This window comes from Scleropages formosus, chromosome 6 (genome assembly GCF_900964775.1).
Source record: "Scleropages formosus chromosome 6, fSclFor1.1, whole genome shotgun sequence".
Lineage (NCBI taxonomy): Eukaryota > Metazoa > Chordata > Actinopteri > Osteoglossiformes > Osteoglossidae > Scleropages > Scleropages formosus.
Genome location: NC_041811.1, coordinates 29803422 through 29823801, shown reverse-complemented (window position 1 = coordinate 29823801; position 20380 = coordinate 29803422). Strand labels below are relative to the sequence as shown.

General features: G+C 46.0%; 1 protein-coding gene across 2 annotated transcripts in view; it reads right to left on the bottom strand.

Annotated features, from left to right (window-relative positions):
- Window positions 1-263: 263 nt before the first annotated feature.
- The window catches only part of galt (galactose-1-phosphate uridylyltransferase), a 49373-nt gene continuing 29256 nt past the window's right edge, over window positions 264-20380 (bottom strand). For both annotated transcript variants that reach the window (XM_018755066.2, XM_018755057.2), the window contains exons 8-11: window positions 18578-18710; window positions 14822-14905; window positions 3123-3277; window positions 264-1867 (exon numbers count right to left, since the gene is read on the bottom strand). In XM_018755066.2, the coding sequence (XP_018610582.1) occupies window positions 1784-1867; window positions 3123-3277; window positions 14822-14905; window positions 18578-18710 (456 nt within the window). In that variant the 3' untranslated portion in view covers window positions 264-1783. The remainder of the gene's footprint in view (window positions 1868-3122; window positions 3278-14821; window positions 14906-18577; window positions 18711-20380) is intronic.

Here is a 20380-nt window from a genome sequence, read left to right as displayed (position 1 = left end):
GCAGGAAAATATTTGGAGATTTTCAGTGAACAGTCAACACAAAGGTTTTGAAACAAGGTCCAAGACAAAGCCATCGCTGTGTTAGAGATATTATGACTAGTGTTGATAAGCATAAATATCCTTTTGAAGTGTCATGCAGTATTGAGGAAACAATACACCAAAAATTCACGTGACCACTTTAACTGATTAGTTACTACTACTAATTAGAGTTATAACGGTAAGTTAAAACCAATCTTAAATTTTGCAGAAGAGCAACTGGGAAATGTATAAAATAATAGTACCCTTTTACTAAAAAGAAAAAGAGAAACATTAACAGGTGGACACAGCCAAACTGTGCAGCAACAGCCAGTCTTGCCAAAAAAAAAAAAAAATTTACTTCAAAAACTCATTTAACACCTTGTCTCTGCACATTTTCACAAAATACTTTTATTAAAAATTAACTGGCATTTCCATGATGGGAAACATAAATACACTAGGAACATCTGTTTGTAATAAGTTTACTTTATAAATGAAATTGCTGCATAATTGCTTATTAATTAGCAACGAATGAGAACTAATATTGCATAATCTATAATGAGTCCGTAAATTCAGAATAACTGGTTCAATGTGTTCAACCTACAGGTATATACCAAAAAGCACCTGGAACAAAGCTAAGAGCATAAAGCAAATTAAAAACAAAAGATACATTCTTTGAGGATTGAGAAAAAATACTGCTCTGTACATAATTAAGATGATCTCTCAATGAAAAAACTGGAAAAATCTTTTTATATCATCATTAAAAACACATCAACTATGGCCTCAGATTAAGCAGAGATATGTGTATGTGAGCCAAATATTTCAATATTTCACAACACATCCTTAACACAAATAAAGTGCTAAGAACTAACCGGAGACAATAATAAAATCAGTGAATGCCCGGGGTAAAAGAATGTTTGAAGACTATTGAATCAGTCATCCTGAAATAGAAGTGGCACTAAGCATGCGATTGAATGGACCGTGATTTATTTCTTGGTTCAGGTGCGGTACTTTGTGGGCCCGTGAGAAGCGGGAGGCAGCGGACAGTGTTGAATATTCTCACTGTGTGAATCCACCAGTGCCCCAGCTCAACGGACTGCACCAGGAAACATTCACAAAGCTCGTTGTAGAGGGGCGAAAGAAAAAATTTATTTAAAAAAAAAAAACTGGTTTTGAGGGCTTTGTCCACTGGGTGAAACCGCTCGATATTTCCCATTGTTCGAGAATCCAAGTTGGATTTGGAGCGTTCCAGAAAGATGGCTCGTCATGTTAGTGAGCAAAATGTTTCCCCTCTTCATGTGACAGTATCCTAAAAAACACTGGCAAACATTATTGATCCCCTCTCCCCCCCCCCCCCCCCCCATTTACCCAGGCAAAAAAATAACATATCTAGACAGTGGTGTCGATACCACAGTTAAAGCCAAGGCAGTAGTCACCCCTCTGCTGAACCAGTCGTCGTACACCTTTCTCTCACAGATGTCCAACCCTATGTATTTAGTGTCCACTCCTTCATGAGGTTCACAGTAGATCTACATTCCATTTTCACATTCGGCAGAAAAGAAGTGATTCAGAACACACCGACACCACTAGCTCACACACCAACACATTTCATTCCCCCTGCATATCAATCATCAGTTATTCCAGGCTTTAGGTTTTTCTTCACAGGGCTAGACCCCCCACATCTCAGGGGGGATCTTAAGACATGGACCAGAGGACATTGCATTCCAGGTCTGACACCACCGTGGGGAGAAGAAGTGATAGGTCATCCTCACTCGCCCTGTCTTCCTGCACCTTCTTCTTTGGATCGGTTCTTGTAGTGTACCTCAGGAAGGTTCCTCAAGCGCTCTGCTGCCTGCAGAACATCACAACAACAACACTGCTAGAAAGGGACATCAACTCGCACAAATACACACTCCTAACAAGAACACACACGGTAGCAGCAGCAGCACACATTCACTCATAACCCCACTTACATAAAGAGTCGTACAGGAATCCAGTCCAACACAACAAGGCTAAGGCTGGACACTGCTGTCCAAACTGTTCAACGACAGCTGCAATTTGTTTTAAACGTGCACATGCTTTGTTATGCTTAATAATTCTTAATAACAATTTAAAAATGGAAAAGCCCAGGTAGTTGTGTAATGTATACTAGTTCATTTGGTGGTATGTGACAAATGGACTGTACTCAAGAATGTATGTACTCATGTATCTGTATCCAGATCTCTCCTTCCGCTGGTGTGACACTCTATTGTATTTTTCTCCGAGATACACGTTGCTTTGGAGAAAAACGTCTGCTAAACAAATAAATGTAAATGTTTACAAAAGAGAGAACAAAAATTGGTAATTATACAACAGATAAGCAATGGATGGAAGTAAAATATTTCACATCCTTTTCGGTACACTCAGAGGTCTCTCTTTTTAAATCTGCATCATTTGGGGATTTTAAGTACAAAAGCACTCTGCTTATATTAAATTCCCACAGAAAAAAGGGTCTGGTGGCATAATCCCCAATTGACTGTATGTGGCCCTGTAGAGGTTTTCTTGCCATGTCCTACAGGAGACATAAGACTTGTGTTTACCAGGCACCTATTCGTCACACTTGCGAACACTGTCACCTCCACTAGGGACTGAACTGGGAGGATGTGATAAACCGTGCTGCCGCTGCTGCACTTTAATGACACCAGAGGCTTCTGTCCAGGTTCCAGGCACAAAATGGAGAAAAACCAGTGTGCAATAGACACAAATGGCCAGCCTGCGACTAACAGAGGCCAGATCACCAGCGGGAACATTAGAAGTGGTGTCTTGGGCCTCGCTGGGCACTAGTGGTGATGCGTAATTGGAAGGCAACATAGTCACCATGCCTGGGGCCTTATCAATCAGAGCCCACACCCAGGCTAGACAAGACCACTTTCTACTGAGCGGCTCTGGCAGAAGTCACCCAGTATCTTGGCTGAGAGAAGTATGAGATGCTGCAAAAAGACAAATCCTGACTGCTTCTCCTAGGGCCACTGGGTTGGGGGAGTGTGTGAGAGAGCAAACTATGGGAGGGGCCATGTGGTGAAGACCGAGGTTAAAAAAAAAAAAAAAAAAAAAGAAGACGTCACCACCTGTTCGGGAGTGAGGTCTCGCTGCTCCAGGGCCAGCATCTCATAGCCCACCATGAACTTCCGCACGGAGGCCGAGCGCAGCAAGGGTGGGTAGTAGTGGGCGTGCAACTGCCAGTGGCTCATGTCCTCCTTTAGGTGGGGTCCAGTGGGAGCACCTGCAGTGAGAAAGCAGTGGAAAAAGTAACAACCCCTCTACCATCATTGTCATTGGCATTACCGTCATTATCAGTATCTGCCCAACCACCATCACAACAATTCACATCAATATCACTACCATAAACCCCATTAAGGTCATCAACCAGCATTATTACACATACATTATGTGAATGCACTCTCTCCCAAGTGAATACCAAAAAATATGGGCCATTCTCAATTGTCTGCCTTTTAGATAGTCCAGGTCATTGGTAAAACCAGTACAGCTCTCATCAGCCAAAAACTATGAATTAAAACCATCAAGACCCCAAGCTCTTCCCAAGCAGGCAGTCCAGGAGTTGTCTCCAGAAAGTCATCTAAGAGCCGTAGCGCCACCCCCCGTCCCAAAGGCCCAGACGAGCCACGAGCCCCTAGTGATACTGCGTATTAAGATATAAAACGGCTGTGAGAAGCATTGGTTTGGCAGGAGTCCCGGTCCCCAATCCCCCACATTATGAATGAAAAACCGTATCATGCAACTTAAATTGGAGTCATCCAGCGAGCTACACCGAAACATTGCTTCTTTCTCCAGGCTCAGAACCTTACTGTTTGCCATTAACCCTAAACCTCCCAAATACACACACCCATATCTAGAGCAGTCTCATTTAGTTCAGTTTACATTCCACACCCCCTCAACCCCCATGTATGGTTTTTCCCAGTCTTAACATGAAGAGCTACTAAAGCCTCGGGTCTGTGATTCAATAGAGGTCTAAACAATTAAAAATATTTTGAGATCTGGTGATCTATTCAAATGCCACACAACACCAGGGGAGCTGGAAAAAGGGATGTGGTATATGCTACAGGACACTACAACTGTATCATCATGTGATTTCCATTTATTCCGTACTGCAGAACCAAAAATAACCTCATTAGCACTACAACTCAATGTGTACTTGAAGAACTTGCTGAAACCTGGTCTTCAGTACATTTAAGATGCCTTTAAACGTTTATCCCTGGTGCAGTGAAATCTCACAAGGAAAGGGCTGACTATGACCAAGTGAGAAATGTATATTGTGCACTCTCAGTATACTAGCCTGTTCATTCACCATGACAAAACTCTGCCATCCCACCCCCATCCTATTTCCTCCACCAGCAACCCACTCCAATCCTTCCTCATCCTCCCAACGCACTTCGCAAACCCTTAAGCCGGTGTGGTCACACGTGCGCAGTAATTATCGTGCCATCATTAATGAAGAGCTCCAGGCCGACATCTTCAGAGTCCCAATGATAAGGGGGGATAACAGCCATTTGCAAATGGAGGCGCGTGGGGCGGGGGGGTGCACTGAGGAATGCAAATGGAATCGGGATGGGAGAAAGGAGAGCGATTAATTCTACAGTTCCGGGTCTGGAAAGTCTGTTCAATTGGACTCTCAGGAGTACATTTCCATTACCGGCGCAGCCTCTACATGCTGTATGTACGTCCCTTTCATGGCTCCACTCAGTGCCGATCTCCTCCTTAGACAAAATTAAACAAATTCATAAAGTCTGTCAATGTCCTGATTAAATTATTCAGTACAAATTGCATTCCATTAATGCTGAAGGGAGGTCCAGAGAAGTTATATAAATCCCACGACATGGCCTGAATTTCAGATCGGATGTTTTTACGCATGATTTTTTTCCTCTTCCTTTTTGCTGCATCTTGCAGACAGATTCAGCCCGAGGCAATGGAGACCGAGCACCGGTCGAGGTGTTGCCGCTCCAGGCTACACTTCGGCTTGGGAAGGGTCTCACGTGTTCTTATGCTACCTTCTGTGACCCGCAGTGAAGCCCAAGTCTCCTTCCACTCAGAACCCATGGTGTGTGGGTGCTATTTAGACCTTGAATGAGGGAGCCTAAATAAGGAACTTGGTCTACCAGCCAAAGAGTTTCAGATTCCACCCCTAGAAGGGGATCTGCTGCGCTACCCTAAAGCAAGATTCTTTTGCATTGTGCCCTTAAGCAAAGTAAACTTCCAAAAGGGAAAAATCTAAATCTGGCTGAGGATAAGAATAATAATACTAACCTTTATATAACTAGACAAGGTCTTAGTTCAAGTAAACCACCAACAACATAATGAATGTAATAAAGATATCGCTACAAAAAATTAACAGGATCAAGTGCAAAGCAAAACTGTTCTACAGTAAATAAATTCTTACATTCCGCAGACTAAAGCAGCTAGTTAGAGCTTGACGTACTGGGGCCAGACTGTGCAAGCTATCATACACTCACAAAGGGCAACGATTACTATAATGGGCTCAATCTACCCAAACACACCAACATCATACACAACCAGCCGACACCAGAGGTAATGAGACTCCTTAGGAGGTCGGAGGTCATTTAAAATGCGACTTTTCGGCTTCTGAGGCTCAAAACAAAAATTAATGAGTTTCACTGGAGTGAAATAAAGACCTTTCACTCTCGCAAGCACAATGATGACCTTATCAAATGCACTTTTTCCCTCCAGCTATGAATGTCGGATAGCTTTTGCCAAGCTATACAATTTGGGGTCTCTGTAATTGTGCAGTGACACAAAGAGAAACTTCAAATGAAACTCATTTGAGGTTCAAATGCAAAACTCATTGTGGCTACGAAGGACCAACTCACTGGCATGAGAAGTCAAAGCGATGCATTGAATATAAGAAATAACCATTTTGGAAAACTGAAAAAGAACCTCCTCTCATCTTTTCTTTCATGTACAAGTCTTGCTGGCTGTTCTAGGAGAGTGACAGAGGGCGAACATTATCATCCTCCCATTTTCAGTTCTTTCTTAAGGATTGTTGAGAAGAGGAGAAGAGAAGAGAAGAGAAGAGGTCTTGTTGGGGAGGGCAGTAAAAGTACACCAGAAGATGCTATGGGGACTCACCCAAGAAAACAATGGGGCAACTGGTAGTGTAGTGGTTAGGGCTTCCACCTGCACATGTAATGGTTGCATGGTCAACTTGCACCAACCACTGCAGTGTCCTTGAGCAAGGTACTAACCCTTAACTGCTCTAAGAAAAACTTCCCAGCTGTATAAATGGGTAAAGAATTTTGGAGAAAAAGGTCAACAAACAGGAAAAAACGAAAATGTTGTGTCTCCACCCTAAAAAAAAAAAAAGGGTCACATCTACTGAACCTTAACCACAGGAACAGAAACAGTCCTCGATTCTTCAATGCGCATCGGTGGCAATGCTTGGAGGGTTCATGCTGTTTTGTGGTCTGCCAGTGGGGGGCTTGAGTGGAAACAAACAAGACAAATAAATTGGCTGGTTCTAGAGAACGCCTTCAAGGAAGCAGCTAGTCAAACGTCCTGCTTCATTAGCAATTTAGCTGGTGGTCAATTACCTGGACTCACAGACAGAACAACCTTCCGTCTCGTTCGCGTGACAGAGATGGGCTCACACTGTAATGAAATTAAGCTTTTCTCCTGATTGCCAATACCTCTAAGACAAAGAAGAAGTGTGGGGAAGGAGTGGGTCCAATGTGGCAAGTCAAAAACAACAGACTGACTTTTGACTGGTCCAAATCCAGTGTTTAGACCTGTGAGACAATTTGCCCATAAGATTACAGGGATTCAAGGAGCAATTCAAGCCGGGATGGTCTTCAAGCAGGAAACTATCATGCTTGAGGCTGAGAAAAGTTTCACAAGGTAATTTTTTTGAAAACACAAAATCATGTGGTGGTTATCCTAGTACGGTTTCAGGTTTTATGACCATCACTGTCTTGGCTACCTGGAAAGCTGTTAGGCAGAAAAAAGGGAACCTGTGATTTCCTACATTGTTCAGAATGAAGCAGCTCACAAATAGACACTATGTTCTGCTGATAAACCAGTAGGTCGACGGCCATGTCCCGCAGAACATGCGGCAGCCTGACATCCCCGACCTACGGAAGACACAGTGGCTGCGTAGGCATCGTTCTCTGGCACCAAAGAGTAGTAAAAGACCTTTCCACCGGGTCATGGCAACCCTTGGTTCCAGAGCCAAGCAGAAGTTCAGCAAAATCCTGACACTTCCTTAAATGCCACAGAGTCGGGTCCATGTGGGCAGATGTGCACAGCTGCGGGGCCCTGCCTGCGTGCCAAGCGCACTCATTCAAACCCGACCAACGCAACCTCGTTACGTGCCTGACTTCTAATTGGCTGTAAAACCCAAACGACTCTGTCAGACTCGCAGACGGCAGTTTAGGACCACGGCGCATCGGGGTGCGTACGAGCGTGACCATTATTACCTTTGAAGCCGAGGAACTGGCACTTTACAAAGCCGTAAAATAAGAGTCGTTTCTCTGGGTTTAACTCGGCTCGGCTGTCCTTATTAGCCGGGGCTAAAGCTGGCCTGCTGCAACAGGTCCCCTCCTACCACCCAGGAGGAGGGCAAAACTTGGACCTGAGGTGGAGTGGGGTCCAGTCCCATTCCAATCACAGGCTGCTGAACATCCACTGTCATTTCCTGTTTCGTGATATAAAAAGGATGGAGGGGGAAAAAAGAGCCGGCAAGATCACAGTATTCCACACACAGCAATCAAGTTTCTTTGATTGCAGAGTAAAAATGGCAGAAACTTTTTTCTTGCACCAGCAAAACTAGACTATAATTTAAGGACCTTTCTGAGCTTTGAGGAGAAAGAAAAATCCATTTCGGTATCTAGTGAGCTCTGAGCAGATAATGTGTCTTTTCTGACAAATTCCTAGACAAGACACTAGATCCCAACCTGCGACACCTCATCCATCTTTACCCCCTTCCTCACACACCGCCCCTCAGCAGCCTGTACCTCATCTCGGAGCTGTCACTGTCTCACGTTCGCCAGCTTTGGACGCACGTCTGAGGCATCCCCAGTGTTCCCAGCACCTTTTCATGGCACACAACCCATTAAGAGATCCCTGAATGCAACGGTAGTGAGCATCGAAATGACCATGCTGTGGAAGCCCCTTGGGTTACTTCCACTAGGTAGATGTTCAGTGGTATCCAGTGTAAACTAAGGGCTCCACACATCACTCCTTGTACCATCTTTCGGTACAATGCAGTGGCAATGCTGTGCCTCAACTACAAAGTCACAGGGTGTGCATAAAAAAAAAAAAAAAAGAGACTGCTATTGTATTCTGAACATGTAAACAAAAGAGAAAACGATCTTAACCGAGCCCTGTCAACTGTGGGTACCTGCGGACAACAAAATTGAGGGATTATCATTGTTGTGTGTGTGGGGGGGGGTGCGGTGGCGCAGCGGGTTGGACCGCAGTCCTGCTCTCCGGTGGGTCTGGGGTTCAAGTCCCGCTTGGGGTGCCTTGCGGCGGACTGGCGTCCCGTCCTGGGTGTGTCCCCTTCCTCCTCCGGCCTTACGCCCTGTGTTGCCGGGTAGGCTCCGGTTCCCCGTGACCCTGTAAGGGACAAGCGGTTCTGAAAATGTGTGTGTGTGTGTGTGTGTGTGTGGGGGGGATGAAATCGCTTCCTTTAAAAGTTATTCTACATCTATATTTTCAACAATCAACATGCCTTACTGTTTGTTTAAAGACGAGATAATGACTGCATTCCAGATACAGGCTTTTTTTCCCCAGCCAGGTGCTTGGCCTGCATTGAGCGTGACACTTCAGAGCCAAAAAAAAACACAAAACGATAAGGAAGCAGACAGAGGAGCACAGACAACAACGTGGCGAACGATGGCAGCGCGCGTAAGGCCAGCGAACAATGGTGGCCATGCTGCCTTGTGTCAACGGGTGCAGACAAGTCAGGACCGGCGAGAACTTCACGTTTCGGGGCACGCAGTTCAACGAAGGCAAACGGAGAGACGGAGGCGCAGCAGCAGCACTCAGAAGATACTCATCAGCTTGAGGGAGACATATAAACATTGTGTGCAACTGCTTCGATATGCAAATGAAAGGACGAGTAGAGGAGATTGTTCAGAGCTTGGAACGGGTGAAAAGCTGCATGTTCAGGTCCCGTCATCCTCGCCTATTCGGGGAAGGTTATCTGAGGCCTGCCAGTGTTGTCAGCTTCGACGAGGTGAGCAATCCCCCCCGCTGTCTCAGACGGGTCCTGAATGAAGAGAGATGCTGCTTCCTTAAATCGCTTTCCTCTTGTTGCCTCCTTCCTGTTTCTACCAAATCAACGATGAAATTCTGGCCCTAAAGGACAAGCGACGTCTGACGGCTACGACATTACCACATACCTCTTCAGACACCTCTGCTGCTCGTCGTGAAATAAAAACTGAAAGCCACCCAGGGGGCTGTTGACGACCACTGCTAGCAGACGCTGACATGGCCCCAGACAACCAGAGGCCGTGGCACAGGGCGGATTAACGTAGAAGTGACAGATATGCATATCTGTACGATTTAAGACAGGAAAACCGTGTCAACACTGTCAGTTATTGATCAATTTATAGCCATCTCATGCTCACGTGGTACAGCTGCACGGTATCCAGCCTGCTTGTGACACGTGAGCAGAGTAAAATGCTAGTTGGAGCATGTCTCTACACAGTCTAGTGCAGTCGTATGAGTGCTTCTACTATGGGTGGCCCGGTGGCACGGCGAGTAGTGCTGCTGTCTCACAACACCAGAGTGGTGCAAGAGAACATAGGTTTGATCCCTGCTCAGTCTGTATGAAGTTTGCATGTTCTTCTTGTGTCTGTGTGAGTTTCCTCCCAAAGGCATGCCGCATAGTGTGTGAGTGAGAGAGAGAATGTGCTCCACTGATGTATGGATGAGTGACCCAGTGTAAGTAGTGTATCTAGCAGTGTAAGTCACCTTGGTGAAAAAGGTGTGTAGGCTGATAACACTACATAGAATTTGTTGGAGAAAAGCATCTGCTAAATAAATGTAATGGTACTATGGTAGCTGGAGAGCACATCAGGTCACAGAGGGCTTGAGAGGGACTGGTATTCTGACATGTAGGGGTGTCTGACCCTGCTTTGGGTACACCAGGCTCTGCACACAGTGATGATCTAACAATCTACACCTAATCAATGAACCAAGGGGATTCATAAAACTGTTTTCCATTTTAAGTCACCATCTTCTCTTTCTTTCTAAAAGACTTGCAATGTACCAGTGATGCAACCACAGTCCTGAATGTAACTGTGCAGAGCAAGGAAACGGTACAGGAAGATAATAAGTCTGTTAATTCTAAACTTTGTCTATCGCTTTATTTTTTTGGTCTCGAAATATATTTTAATGGCTTTGCTCAGTCCCTTTCATCGGCTCCATTACTGCCATTAATATAATTGAAAAGCTACATCAGGCCACTCCGTCATCGGGGCATTTGACAGCCGATTGCTCTCGGCAATTATCTGTCTGAAGATGACGATGATGCGAGCGTCAGGGTGGCCGACACCCCAGAGCGTAATCACACCAAGCGTCTCTGAAAAGCACCAGGCTGGGGGGAGGAGGGAGAATTAAACGGAAAAAGCGCAGACTTGGTTAAGCTCAAGGATAATGGAGGTGCATTGGATAGTGGAATATCACTGTCTCCCAAATCATCGGCTTCAAATGATGGGGGGATCACAAAGCGTGAGGCCGCAATTAATCAGCGCCTGCTGGGAGAGGCACAAAAGCGTGCGCCACTGGAAAAGCAGCCGTGGTTTATACCCACTGCATATAAAGTGTCATGTCTGTCTCAGACACCTCTCCTGTGCAAGTGTCCCCCTGGTAAGCACAACAGACTACAGTCAGTCATGGTGAATACCAATATTTAGTGCAATTACAGGTCACTTGGAATTATCTAGGACAGTGTGACGCATGGATCAGGAGGGTATGCATTACTCAGTAAACACCATTGTGCCTCAAAGGATTTTGTCCCCTGTGTGCTTGGAGATACACAGTTTTATATTTAAGTGCACTCCATGGTGATGCTGTTAGAATGGAATTCAATACAGAATGGAGTGGAATGCAGAAGTGAATGGAATAGAAAACATACAGGACAGAACGGGCAGACAAAGAGCATTAGGCCATTCGGATGGAGTGCATATATTGTGAGAATGAGAAAATGAACTCAAGTTTGGAGGCTGGGCGAGATGTTGGCAATGGCGCCCATGCGGGTAGGAGGTAAGGCCAGCGCAACTCCGGGCTGTGGCTGTGATTTGAGGGAAATCGTCGTTCTTATCCCATTTTCACCTCATGTATTCTCCGACGGTCCTGTCAAGCTCCACTGTGTCCCATTATAACAACATAACAGGCGAAGGAGGAAAAAAGAATTAAAGATGAAATAAAAGCAAGGGATTTAACAGGACAATTTATCCTCTTCGATTTTGAAGGACCTCACAGATGACAAATATGTGTTTTGTACACGGATCTGAAGAAAAACAGCAACTCTAAGCATATGCAGAGGTATAAAGTGGGAGCTCTACCCTTGTGCCAGCAGTGGCTCAGCAGATGACAGCACCTGGAAGAGAGGAGCCGTCTTTGTTCTAGAAAAACAAATATTCTGCAGTGACTAAAACTACCTTTAGACTATTAAAAGGCATTCATGGCACCATATTATTAGAGGCAACAGTTGCGCCAGCAGCGCCACTGTGTTCCCTGTCATAAAGCACCTGACACAAAGACAGCGTGGCCCATCGGCACTTCACAGGCATGTTTTACAAAGAGGAATGAGGGACAGGTATACGGCGTGATGTTGTGGCTCCAGCGATGGGGGGGGGGAATTCACCCCGGACCAACCTGTACAGCATGCAGCCTGTGCACAGGTACGGCAGCAACAGGAGTTCAATTTCCGACTATAAAACACAAGAACGACACACGAGTTCTTAATGAACACTTTTCCAAAATACACATTTCACTGATATCATTTATGTATTCCATTTTTTTTCTTAAATTATTTGTATCATTTCTTTCCATCACTTTTTCGATACCTGTGAAAAAGGAGGCTTCGTTCGCTGATGCTTCTCCACCAACACTTGTCAAGGGGGTGAGAGACACATTCTGGGACGAGGCACAATTACTCCTCTCGCACCCCGGCGAGGTGCTAGCGAAGCGGTGGCGGGTGGCGAGAAGCCGCGTGCACATGTCGAGCAGAGATGGCTCATTGAGGTCTCGCCTCACAACACGCGCACTATGGCGCCGCCGCGTCTTTTCCGGGGAGCCGCCGTCACCCGGCCCCGTTGGTGGGAAGAGAAGCGTTGAACAGCCACCTCCTTGGCTGGGCTTCCACTAACTGGACCCTGGTGTATTTAGCCGTTTGGTCAGACTTCTCAGATCATGCAAGTGTTCACTTCCAGCCATAAGATCCTCCTTTTAACGACACTGCATTAGCGTAAGAAACGTCCAATGAAAAAATAAAAAACACTGATCATTCCAACTCACTCTGTTTTTAACTTGTGCTCCTCACCTGTTTAAATAACCTATTATTTTTCCTTTAATTCGGTGTAAGTACCTTGCTCAAGGGTACAACGGGGCAGCAGGGACTGGGCTTCATAGCAGTAACCTTTGGGTTAAAAATCCATGTGTCCCATGCACTAAAGGCCATCCTTAATCCTTCAATACTCTAGCTGCTCAGGCTCTCAAAAATCATACAGTAAATCTTTCATAAGTGAAAGGACATTCTCCTTATTAGAAGAGACACTGATGAAGAGAGCTCAAATGCCTTCTGGATCCACATTGTATAATCATCTAACCAGTGCCCTTTTTTCTAAGGACAAACGACAGCTTTCATAACATCTACGCTCACTCCCAAAATACGCGTGCCCAGCAGAGCTCGTACCCGGAATCAAATACCCTGCCCACGGGCCATCGCATCTCATCTAGGGGCCGATCACATTAAACGACGGGGAAGAAGAAAGGTTTTGCCCAGTGCCCGACCTCAATTCGCCAGGCTGACAGGCCCTAACCAGCAGAACATTTCTGCTCGTCGTATTTGCACAGAGGACAGAGTAAGCCAAGCACAAGCAGGAGGAACCTGACTTCAACATCTGCCAGGTGAGCTCGCCGTTTCTTGCAAGGCAACGCTATTCAGACAAACACATTATTTGTCACGCCTGCATACTGATGTCGATTCAGGCGGAACCACACGATGGTCACTGTGAGCCTCACTAATTGAACAAGTAGAAAGACACACAGTCTGAACGTACAAATAGAGCGCTTGGGGACAGAAGTAATATGAATTATTTACTTGATGGTTCCTCTCCACGCTGGAGATCCATAACAAGCGTGGCGACACGCTGGCACGTCGGAAATGAAATAAAACTGATAGGATGGGAGCGATTATGCCATTGGACGCTAATGAACACGTCCGACTGCATCCTGACATCAATAAAAACGCATCGAAATGGCTCGCTGGGAATGGAACGATCTCGTCAGGGCAGACCCGCTGTTACATCATTAAATAATCTGCAGGGGTTTGCGTGTTGGGTGGAGGTGGGGGAGCAGGGTCCGGGGTCAGCTGTTTACTGCTCCAAACCCAGGAACGCACACTGCCCTGCTCTCACTTTACTGTTATTTAGCTTCACCCAAAGACAACTACAGGACATGAAACTGCATTTTTAAATCAATCCATTAAAGCTGTACTTTGCTCAGGGCCTAACAAGGGATTTGAACTAACAGCACAGCAGACAGCTCATTTATATTATTTATTTAGGTTTCGCAATAGATGCATGAGTAGGTGAAATCCATTGGCACCGTGACACTAGAAAACATCCAGAAGTTGAACATACAGAATGGTGAGGAAGACATTAAGTCTCAAAAGTGACTTAGAGTGGCGTTCATTTGTCCTGCTCAGGGTCACGGCGGTCAGGAGCCAATCCCAGAATCACTGGACACAAGGCTGGGGGGGTACGCCCTGGATGAGACGCCAGTCCATCATAGGACAGCCACACACACACACAAACACACACACACACACACACACACACACACACACAGCCATTCAGAGTACAGGCAATTTAGCAGCACCAATTCACCTGAACTGCTTGTCTTTGGACAGCAGGAGGAAACCAGAGCACCAGGAGGAACCCCGTATAAAGACAGGGAGAACATGCAAACTCCACACGAACTGAGCTCGATTTGAACTATAACCAAACAGCCGCAGCACTGCTGTCTCAGACTGATGTGTACAAAAAAATTCTTACAATCTTAAAATATGAGTGTACAAACATTTTATAAAGGACACCGTAGAGTTAATCTTCACAAGACAAAGCCAACCAACCAAAATCGCCAACATCAGAACTGAGGATGCTTTCAGTACTTTTGTGAACATACATCCCCACTCAAGGGTGTTTACCATGGACAATTTTACCACTTGTGAGTATGCTGTGAAGCTTCCCTTTCACCAGGACTCAATCCACCAAAACACTCGGGCCAAAGAAAGGTCAAATGGAATATTTAAAAAATCGACCCCCAAGTAAGCGTCGACAACACAGTTCCAAGTGACGCCAAGAGGAAACCGGGATGGAAGGGTTCATGGGAACGGGGGGGGGTCGCAGTGGAGCCCCAACAGCTTTGGAACCATGAGCTGTGAGGGGGTCTTAACTTCCAACCCTCCGAACCTGTCTCTAGGAGTCTCCTCCCAAAATAGAGGCAGCAGTCCACACTGCCTTCCCTCCACCCCCCACCTCTCCACCCAAATGGTTCAGCTTACCATGCCAGCCCATGGAGTAGGGGAAGGAGATCTCAAACAGGTTGTCGTATTTCGTCAACAGCCGTTTCATTACGGATGCCAGAGCTGTGAAGGTGGAAGAAAAACAAGAACATTTCAGAAACGCAGCGGCGACATGCAGCCCAACACTGGGGACTGTTTACCCAGCAAGGTCTCATTATCACCAAAAGCATTTCTGTTCTGGAGAAATGACAGCACAAATTTTACTTATGTACCTCTGCCACACACAAGCAAATTCTAATACACACACACACACACACACACACACACACACACACCTACACAGGTGCTTCAAGAATTCAATCATTTATCTTCATGCACTTAAAAGACAGCAATGTGATTTAGGGAAAATACACCCCTCTGCCAGCACTGAAGGTAAATAAAATTTGTCCTTCAGATATAATGCTTATTTAAATAATGTACAAATTCACATAACTTGTCCCCCCCCAGCAACAGCAACAGCTGCCTTGGTTATTTAAACACAATGTCAATGAAACAGGTTTTGCCATTTAAAACCAAGGACTCCTTTCAACACACAGATTGTAAAGCCATTCAATCCATTCATTGCATCAACTTTTTTTCCTTATTTATAGGTTTTAGGATTTTTTTTTTTTGTTCACAGCTATGGCGATGGTTTTGTTGTTTTGTTTTAGGACCATGCCGTGTCAAAGCCCTGACCGCGGTAATGGCTCTTCTGCGCCGACACTGAACGTGCGTCATCTTTAAAGAGCACCGCTGCCAAAATTATCTGTCACGGAAAAAAAGCAGATTTTTGTCCCTTTTCAATCGATCCCAACAGCCTGGGAAAGGACGCTTGCAAGCTCTTCCGCACCCCGGCTCGCTGTCAGCCAGAGAAGACCCGTTTCCCAAATGACCCAGCTGGCTTTGTAGAGCCACTCGTTCTACAAAGATCCATCTCCAGTTTGTCAACAGGGGGCATTTAATTAGTTTGCTAATCTACGCCATACAGGAAGCCAGACACAATTTCCCAGGGAAATCAGGTGTGTCGCCTGTGTAATATATGCGCATATGAAATTGCATTCTGCTTGATGATTTGCTTACCCAGGACACCAATAGAGTCCCATAATGCAAAGCAGCAAACAAGTTCTGAGGGCATCAAAAGAATGGCATAGGCACATTTCCCCAGAATGAAAACAATAATAAATCTATCTGCAAGATCATGGACATAATGGTGGAAACGTTGTCTCTGATAACTATTATCAAGGGCCACATTTCAGTATTGAGGGCAAATTTATTATTTTTCTGACTGTAGCCTGTTTTGCTGCACACCTGCCTTATGTTTAAACGCACATGAGCTCTTTCACGCTTGACAATCTTCCAGAATAAAATCATTGTGTCATCTGTTATACTGGGACAAATCTGGAGCACCTCCACCATTTCAGCAGGAAGTTACATATACCATTAAATATTGATATATATATATATATATATATATATATATATATATATATATATATATATATAAATTATTTATTTGCATAGCACACACCTTGGTAAGGTGCTCTCTCAAAGGACTAGATATTTACCAAGTGCAACTGGGGACAAGAACTCTGATCAAGGGTCTTGTGGATCGGGGCCCCAAACCAGGTAGGTTACCCACCCACTTTTAACCTACACACCCTCCAGGGTGCTGCTGCACTGCTGCGCATTTGCGTGGTGTCTTCGTGAAGACCCGAGTTCCGCTGCAAACGGCCAGATGAAAGCCCTGTTAACGCTCCGGTGAAAAAAACAGCCCTTTCTTCAATCACCTGCTGCAAATCCACTGTAGTAAAAGGACAAATCTCTTTCTGATACAACCCAAACTGGGAAGCACCCCGCAGGGCAGTCACTGAATCCTATGATGTGGTTCGCCTGGAGGGACCAGGACCAATTAGATTGCTCCATCCAAGCAGCAATTCTGCTAGTTTGTCTCTTCTGCCACCTGCTTCAAGGCAGAGCATCACATCATGTATTTGCAAGTGAGTGTTTGTGTGTGTGTGTGTGTGTGTGTGTGTTCAGGGTTGAAAACTGCACAGTGACCGCCGCAGTCCTGGACACACCTATGGAACACACACAGAGCTGACGGGAGCAATGGAAAACGTCTTTTGCAGATCCATCTCCAAATTGGCCTGCGGAGCAGCTTAATTACTTTCTGTCTGGGGGGGGTTGGGGGGTGGGGAGGTTGTCTGCCTGACACCAGCCCTGACGGTAGAGGCTCCCCGCCGGCCGCACCCGTCGTTTCCCTGACATTTATTTACATTGTGGATTAAGCTCGTCACACCGCGGTGCTGACAGCCGGCCCGGCGAGGGCTCACGCCTCCATGACGAGAATATTTATCCGCCATCACAGGCGCCTGTCACCGGGCTCTCCATCTGGTGTCATCGGCAGGGCTGCGGAAAACATCGCGACCTATGTTGCGCAGGTTCTTTGTGGAGGCTGGGAAAGGGACCAGAAGCCAGCTGGGAGAAAGAAACACTAGCAAAAGTGGCAAAAATAAAAAGTTTTATTGGCTTAAGAATCCAAGAACATTCTCAGGTCATTAAATGAAAAAATAAAATTTAAAAAATAAAAAAAAATGAAAAAAAACTGGGTCCTTTACAGAACGATATAGCTTTGTCCTTCTTCCTCCTTGGGCAGGACTCTTAACAGTGCCTTTTGCACGCTGATGTGGCAAGTTAAAAAATAACTGAATAAATAAATAAATTCATCTGGTCCTTAAGACAAGGGGCTGCCGAACTGTGGGGTTCATTAGCTTCTGACCTACGTTCGGGCAGAGAGGCAGCCAATTTTCACAGTAAAAGGGTGTGTAGAGTTTCTGAAAGTGCTGGGGTGTCCCTGTAGGCCGTCGCATCCTTCCATAGACCCTTTTGCGAGATTTTCAGCTCAATAAGCACAAAAAAATAAGACACTGACCACTAAAACAACCATGTGACCTCTGAAGTAACCTATCCATCATCTACCACTCCTGGCCATATTGCTTTATTTCACTGTAATTTACTAAGGTAAAGTGTTGAACGCATAATACGTAGGCCCAGATTACTATGGAAGTGGAGAAAATCGCCACAGCAGCCATGGTGAACTAACTCACTGCATTTCCTCCGAGTACTTTCGCAGTGGCGGAAGCAGGCAATTTCTCGTACGCTTTGTCACCCATAGACCAGGCGCCAGGGTCCGTGTCCCAGCCAACCCCCACAAGTATAGGGATTACATTCCGACGGCTGCAAAGTGTGTGACGGGTCATCTTTGGAACGTAGCCTTCGCTGACCGCTCGCTTACTGTGGAAATGAGGAGTCACACTCAGTGCAAGCGGTCAGAGAAACCTGTCCCTGAGCTCGCCGGTCCAGCTGTATCCACCGCTCACTTGACCCAGTCGCAGCTGTGGCGAGCCCCAGGTGGTGCGTTAAAGTGGATTTAACAGATGTTTGTGAAGCAGAGACCAGATCCGTGGATCTGGACAGAAAGTCAGAAAGGAAGGTGACAGGCGGGTCAGAGAAGGAAAAATCAATTACTGGTGTGACTCACTCTGCGACGGAGAGACGGTGCGACTCGTTTGCGATCCACTCGCCCTTCTCCTCATCTCCACTGCCAATGACAACCCCCAGCCAAGGCTCACTCAACCCCTGCCTCGTCACTGTCGCACTTTGGCACCTCGCTTCTTGTCGCACTTTAATATCCGAACAGATCGGGCTGCTGTGCCAGAGTCCTGCTGGCAAAGAGAACGGTACGGAGGGTCTTACCATCTCTCTCCTGGGAGGTGAGGTCCGGGAGACGCAGCACGTGGCGACGGGGAAGGAGCAACGTCTGGAAGGGCCAAGTAGCCCAGAAAGGCACCACCACAAGCCAGCTGTCATTCTCCAGCACCACACGCACCTGCGTTAGAGACAGAGACACACACCTGAGGACAGGTACACTCGCAAACAGCACCTTGGAATCGAGACACACACCTGGGTGTGAAGATCAACCCTCAACAGCAGATGTGCCCAAGACAGATACAAACACGTACAATACATGTATGTTACAAGTCTGAGTACGCCTGCTGGAGACCAGATTCTTCACAAGGCACCCAGGGAGTAAGTTCTAGCAGGAAATCAGCTGACATGTCTTTCAAAGTCTTCTTCACAATTCCCAGAGGTGGAGAGAATTGCATTTTGACTCTTTTGTCCAGTTCGTCACTTAAAAGTATTGCCCGGGTATACACACACTCTTGAATAGTACTGTCTGTCCAGCCTCAGAGCAGGGATGCCATCAGTAAAACCAGTCTTGCTCTATCAGTAGGGCAGTGGTTCGAGTTACTACCTTTGGTTAGGTTCAATTCCCACCTGTGGTCGCAGTACCCTGGAGCAAGGTATTTATCCTAAAATTGCTGAACTAAAAAGAAAAATTACACAGTTGTATAAATGGGTAAATAATAAGTACCTTAAAAAGTAATTTTGGAGAAGAGCATCAGCTAAATGAATTAATGTAAATGAACAGGTAAAACACTTAAGCAGCCCAACGTTGTGTCGCTTTTGGAGAAAATAATCTGCTGAAAGAATGAATGGAAATTTCCCAGTAGCACCAGCCCTACACTTGTCCAGATGCACCCAGGGAGCACCTGGTGCTCTGGATATTTAATTCTAATTTACAAAATGACCCCACTAATAGCAGAATCTCAAGGACAGGATTGAGGAGCAGCCAACGACAACGGCGGGGGGGTGTGCGGGTTGGGGCATGATGGATTATACCGTGCACTGGGCTGACAGGTGCCAGCTACAGCAGACACGGCGAGGAGGAGGAGGAGGAGCAGGGTGCCATATCGTGCTTCTGGCGCTGAGCGATGGAAGGCCATTACCCCAGACACACAAAAACACACACACACACACACACACACACACACACACACACACACACACACACACACACACACACAAAACATAAAATAAAAAAAATACACCACCTCAGTACAAACCCTTCCCCACACAGAGAGGATGACAATGAGAACCCGACACACAACTCCACTGAAACTGAAGGAAAGGTACCGGCGCACACTTCTAGAGAAGCAAAATTGAACACCTGTTACTTTAGACTTCAACACACACACACACACACACACACACACACACACACACACACACACACACACACACACACACACATTTTCAGAACCACTTGTCCCATACGGGGTCACGGAGCCTACCCGGCAACACAGGGCGTAAGGCCGGAGGGGGAGGGGACACACCCAGGACGGGACGCCAGTCCGTCGCAAGGCACCCCAAGTGGGACTCGAACCCCAGACCCACCGGAGAGCAGGACTGCGGTCCAACCCACTGCACCACCGCACCCCCCTAGACTTCAACACAATTCTGCTAAATAAAATCACAGCATGCTGAAATCTTCATTTAATGTACAATTTGTGTTCTATGATTAGAATATTAAAACTTGTCTATAACTTATTTTCTTCCAAAATGTCATAATACTACTGAAGGGAAGAACATATTACAATAAAGCTATGAAGTGACTTGTCTGGTTTTTAGTACAAGGCAGTGGCTCTAACCACACAC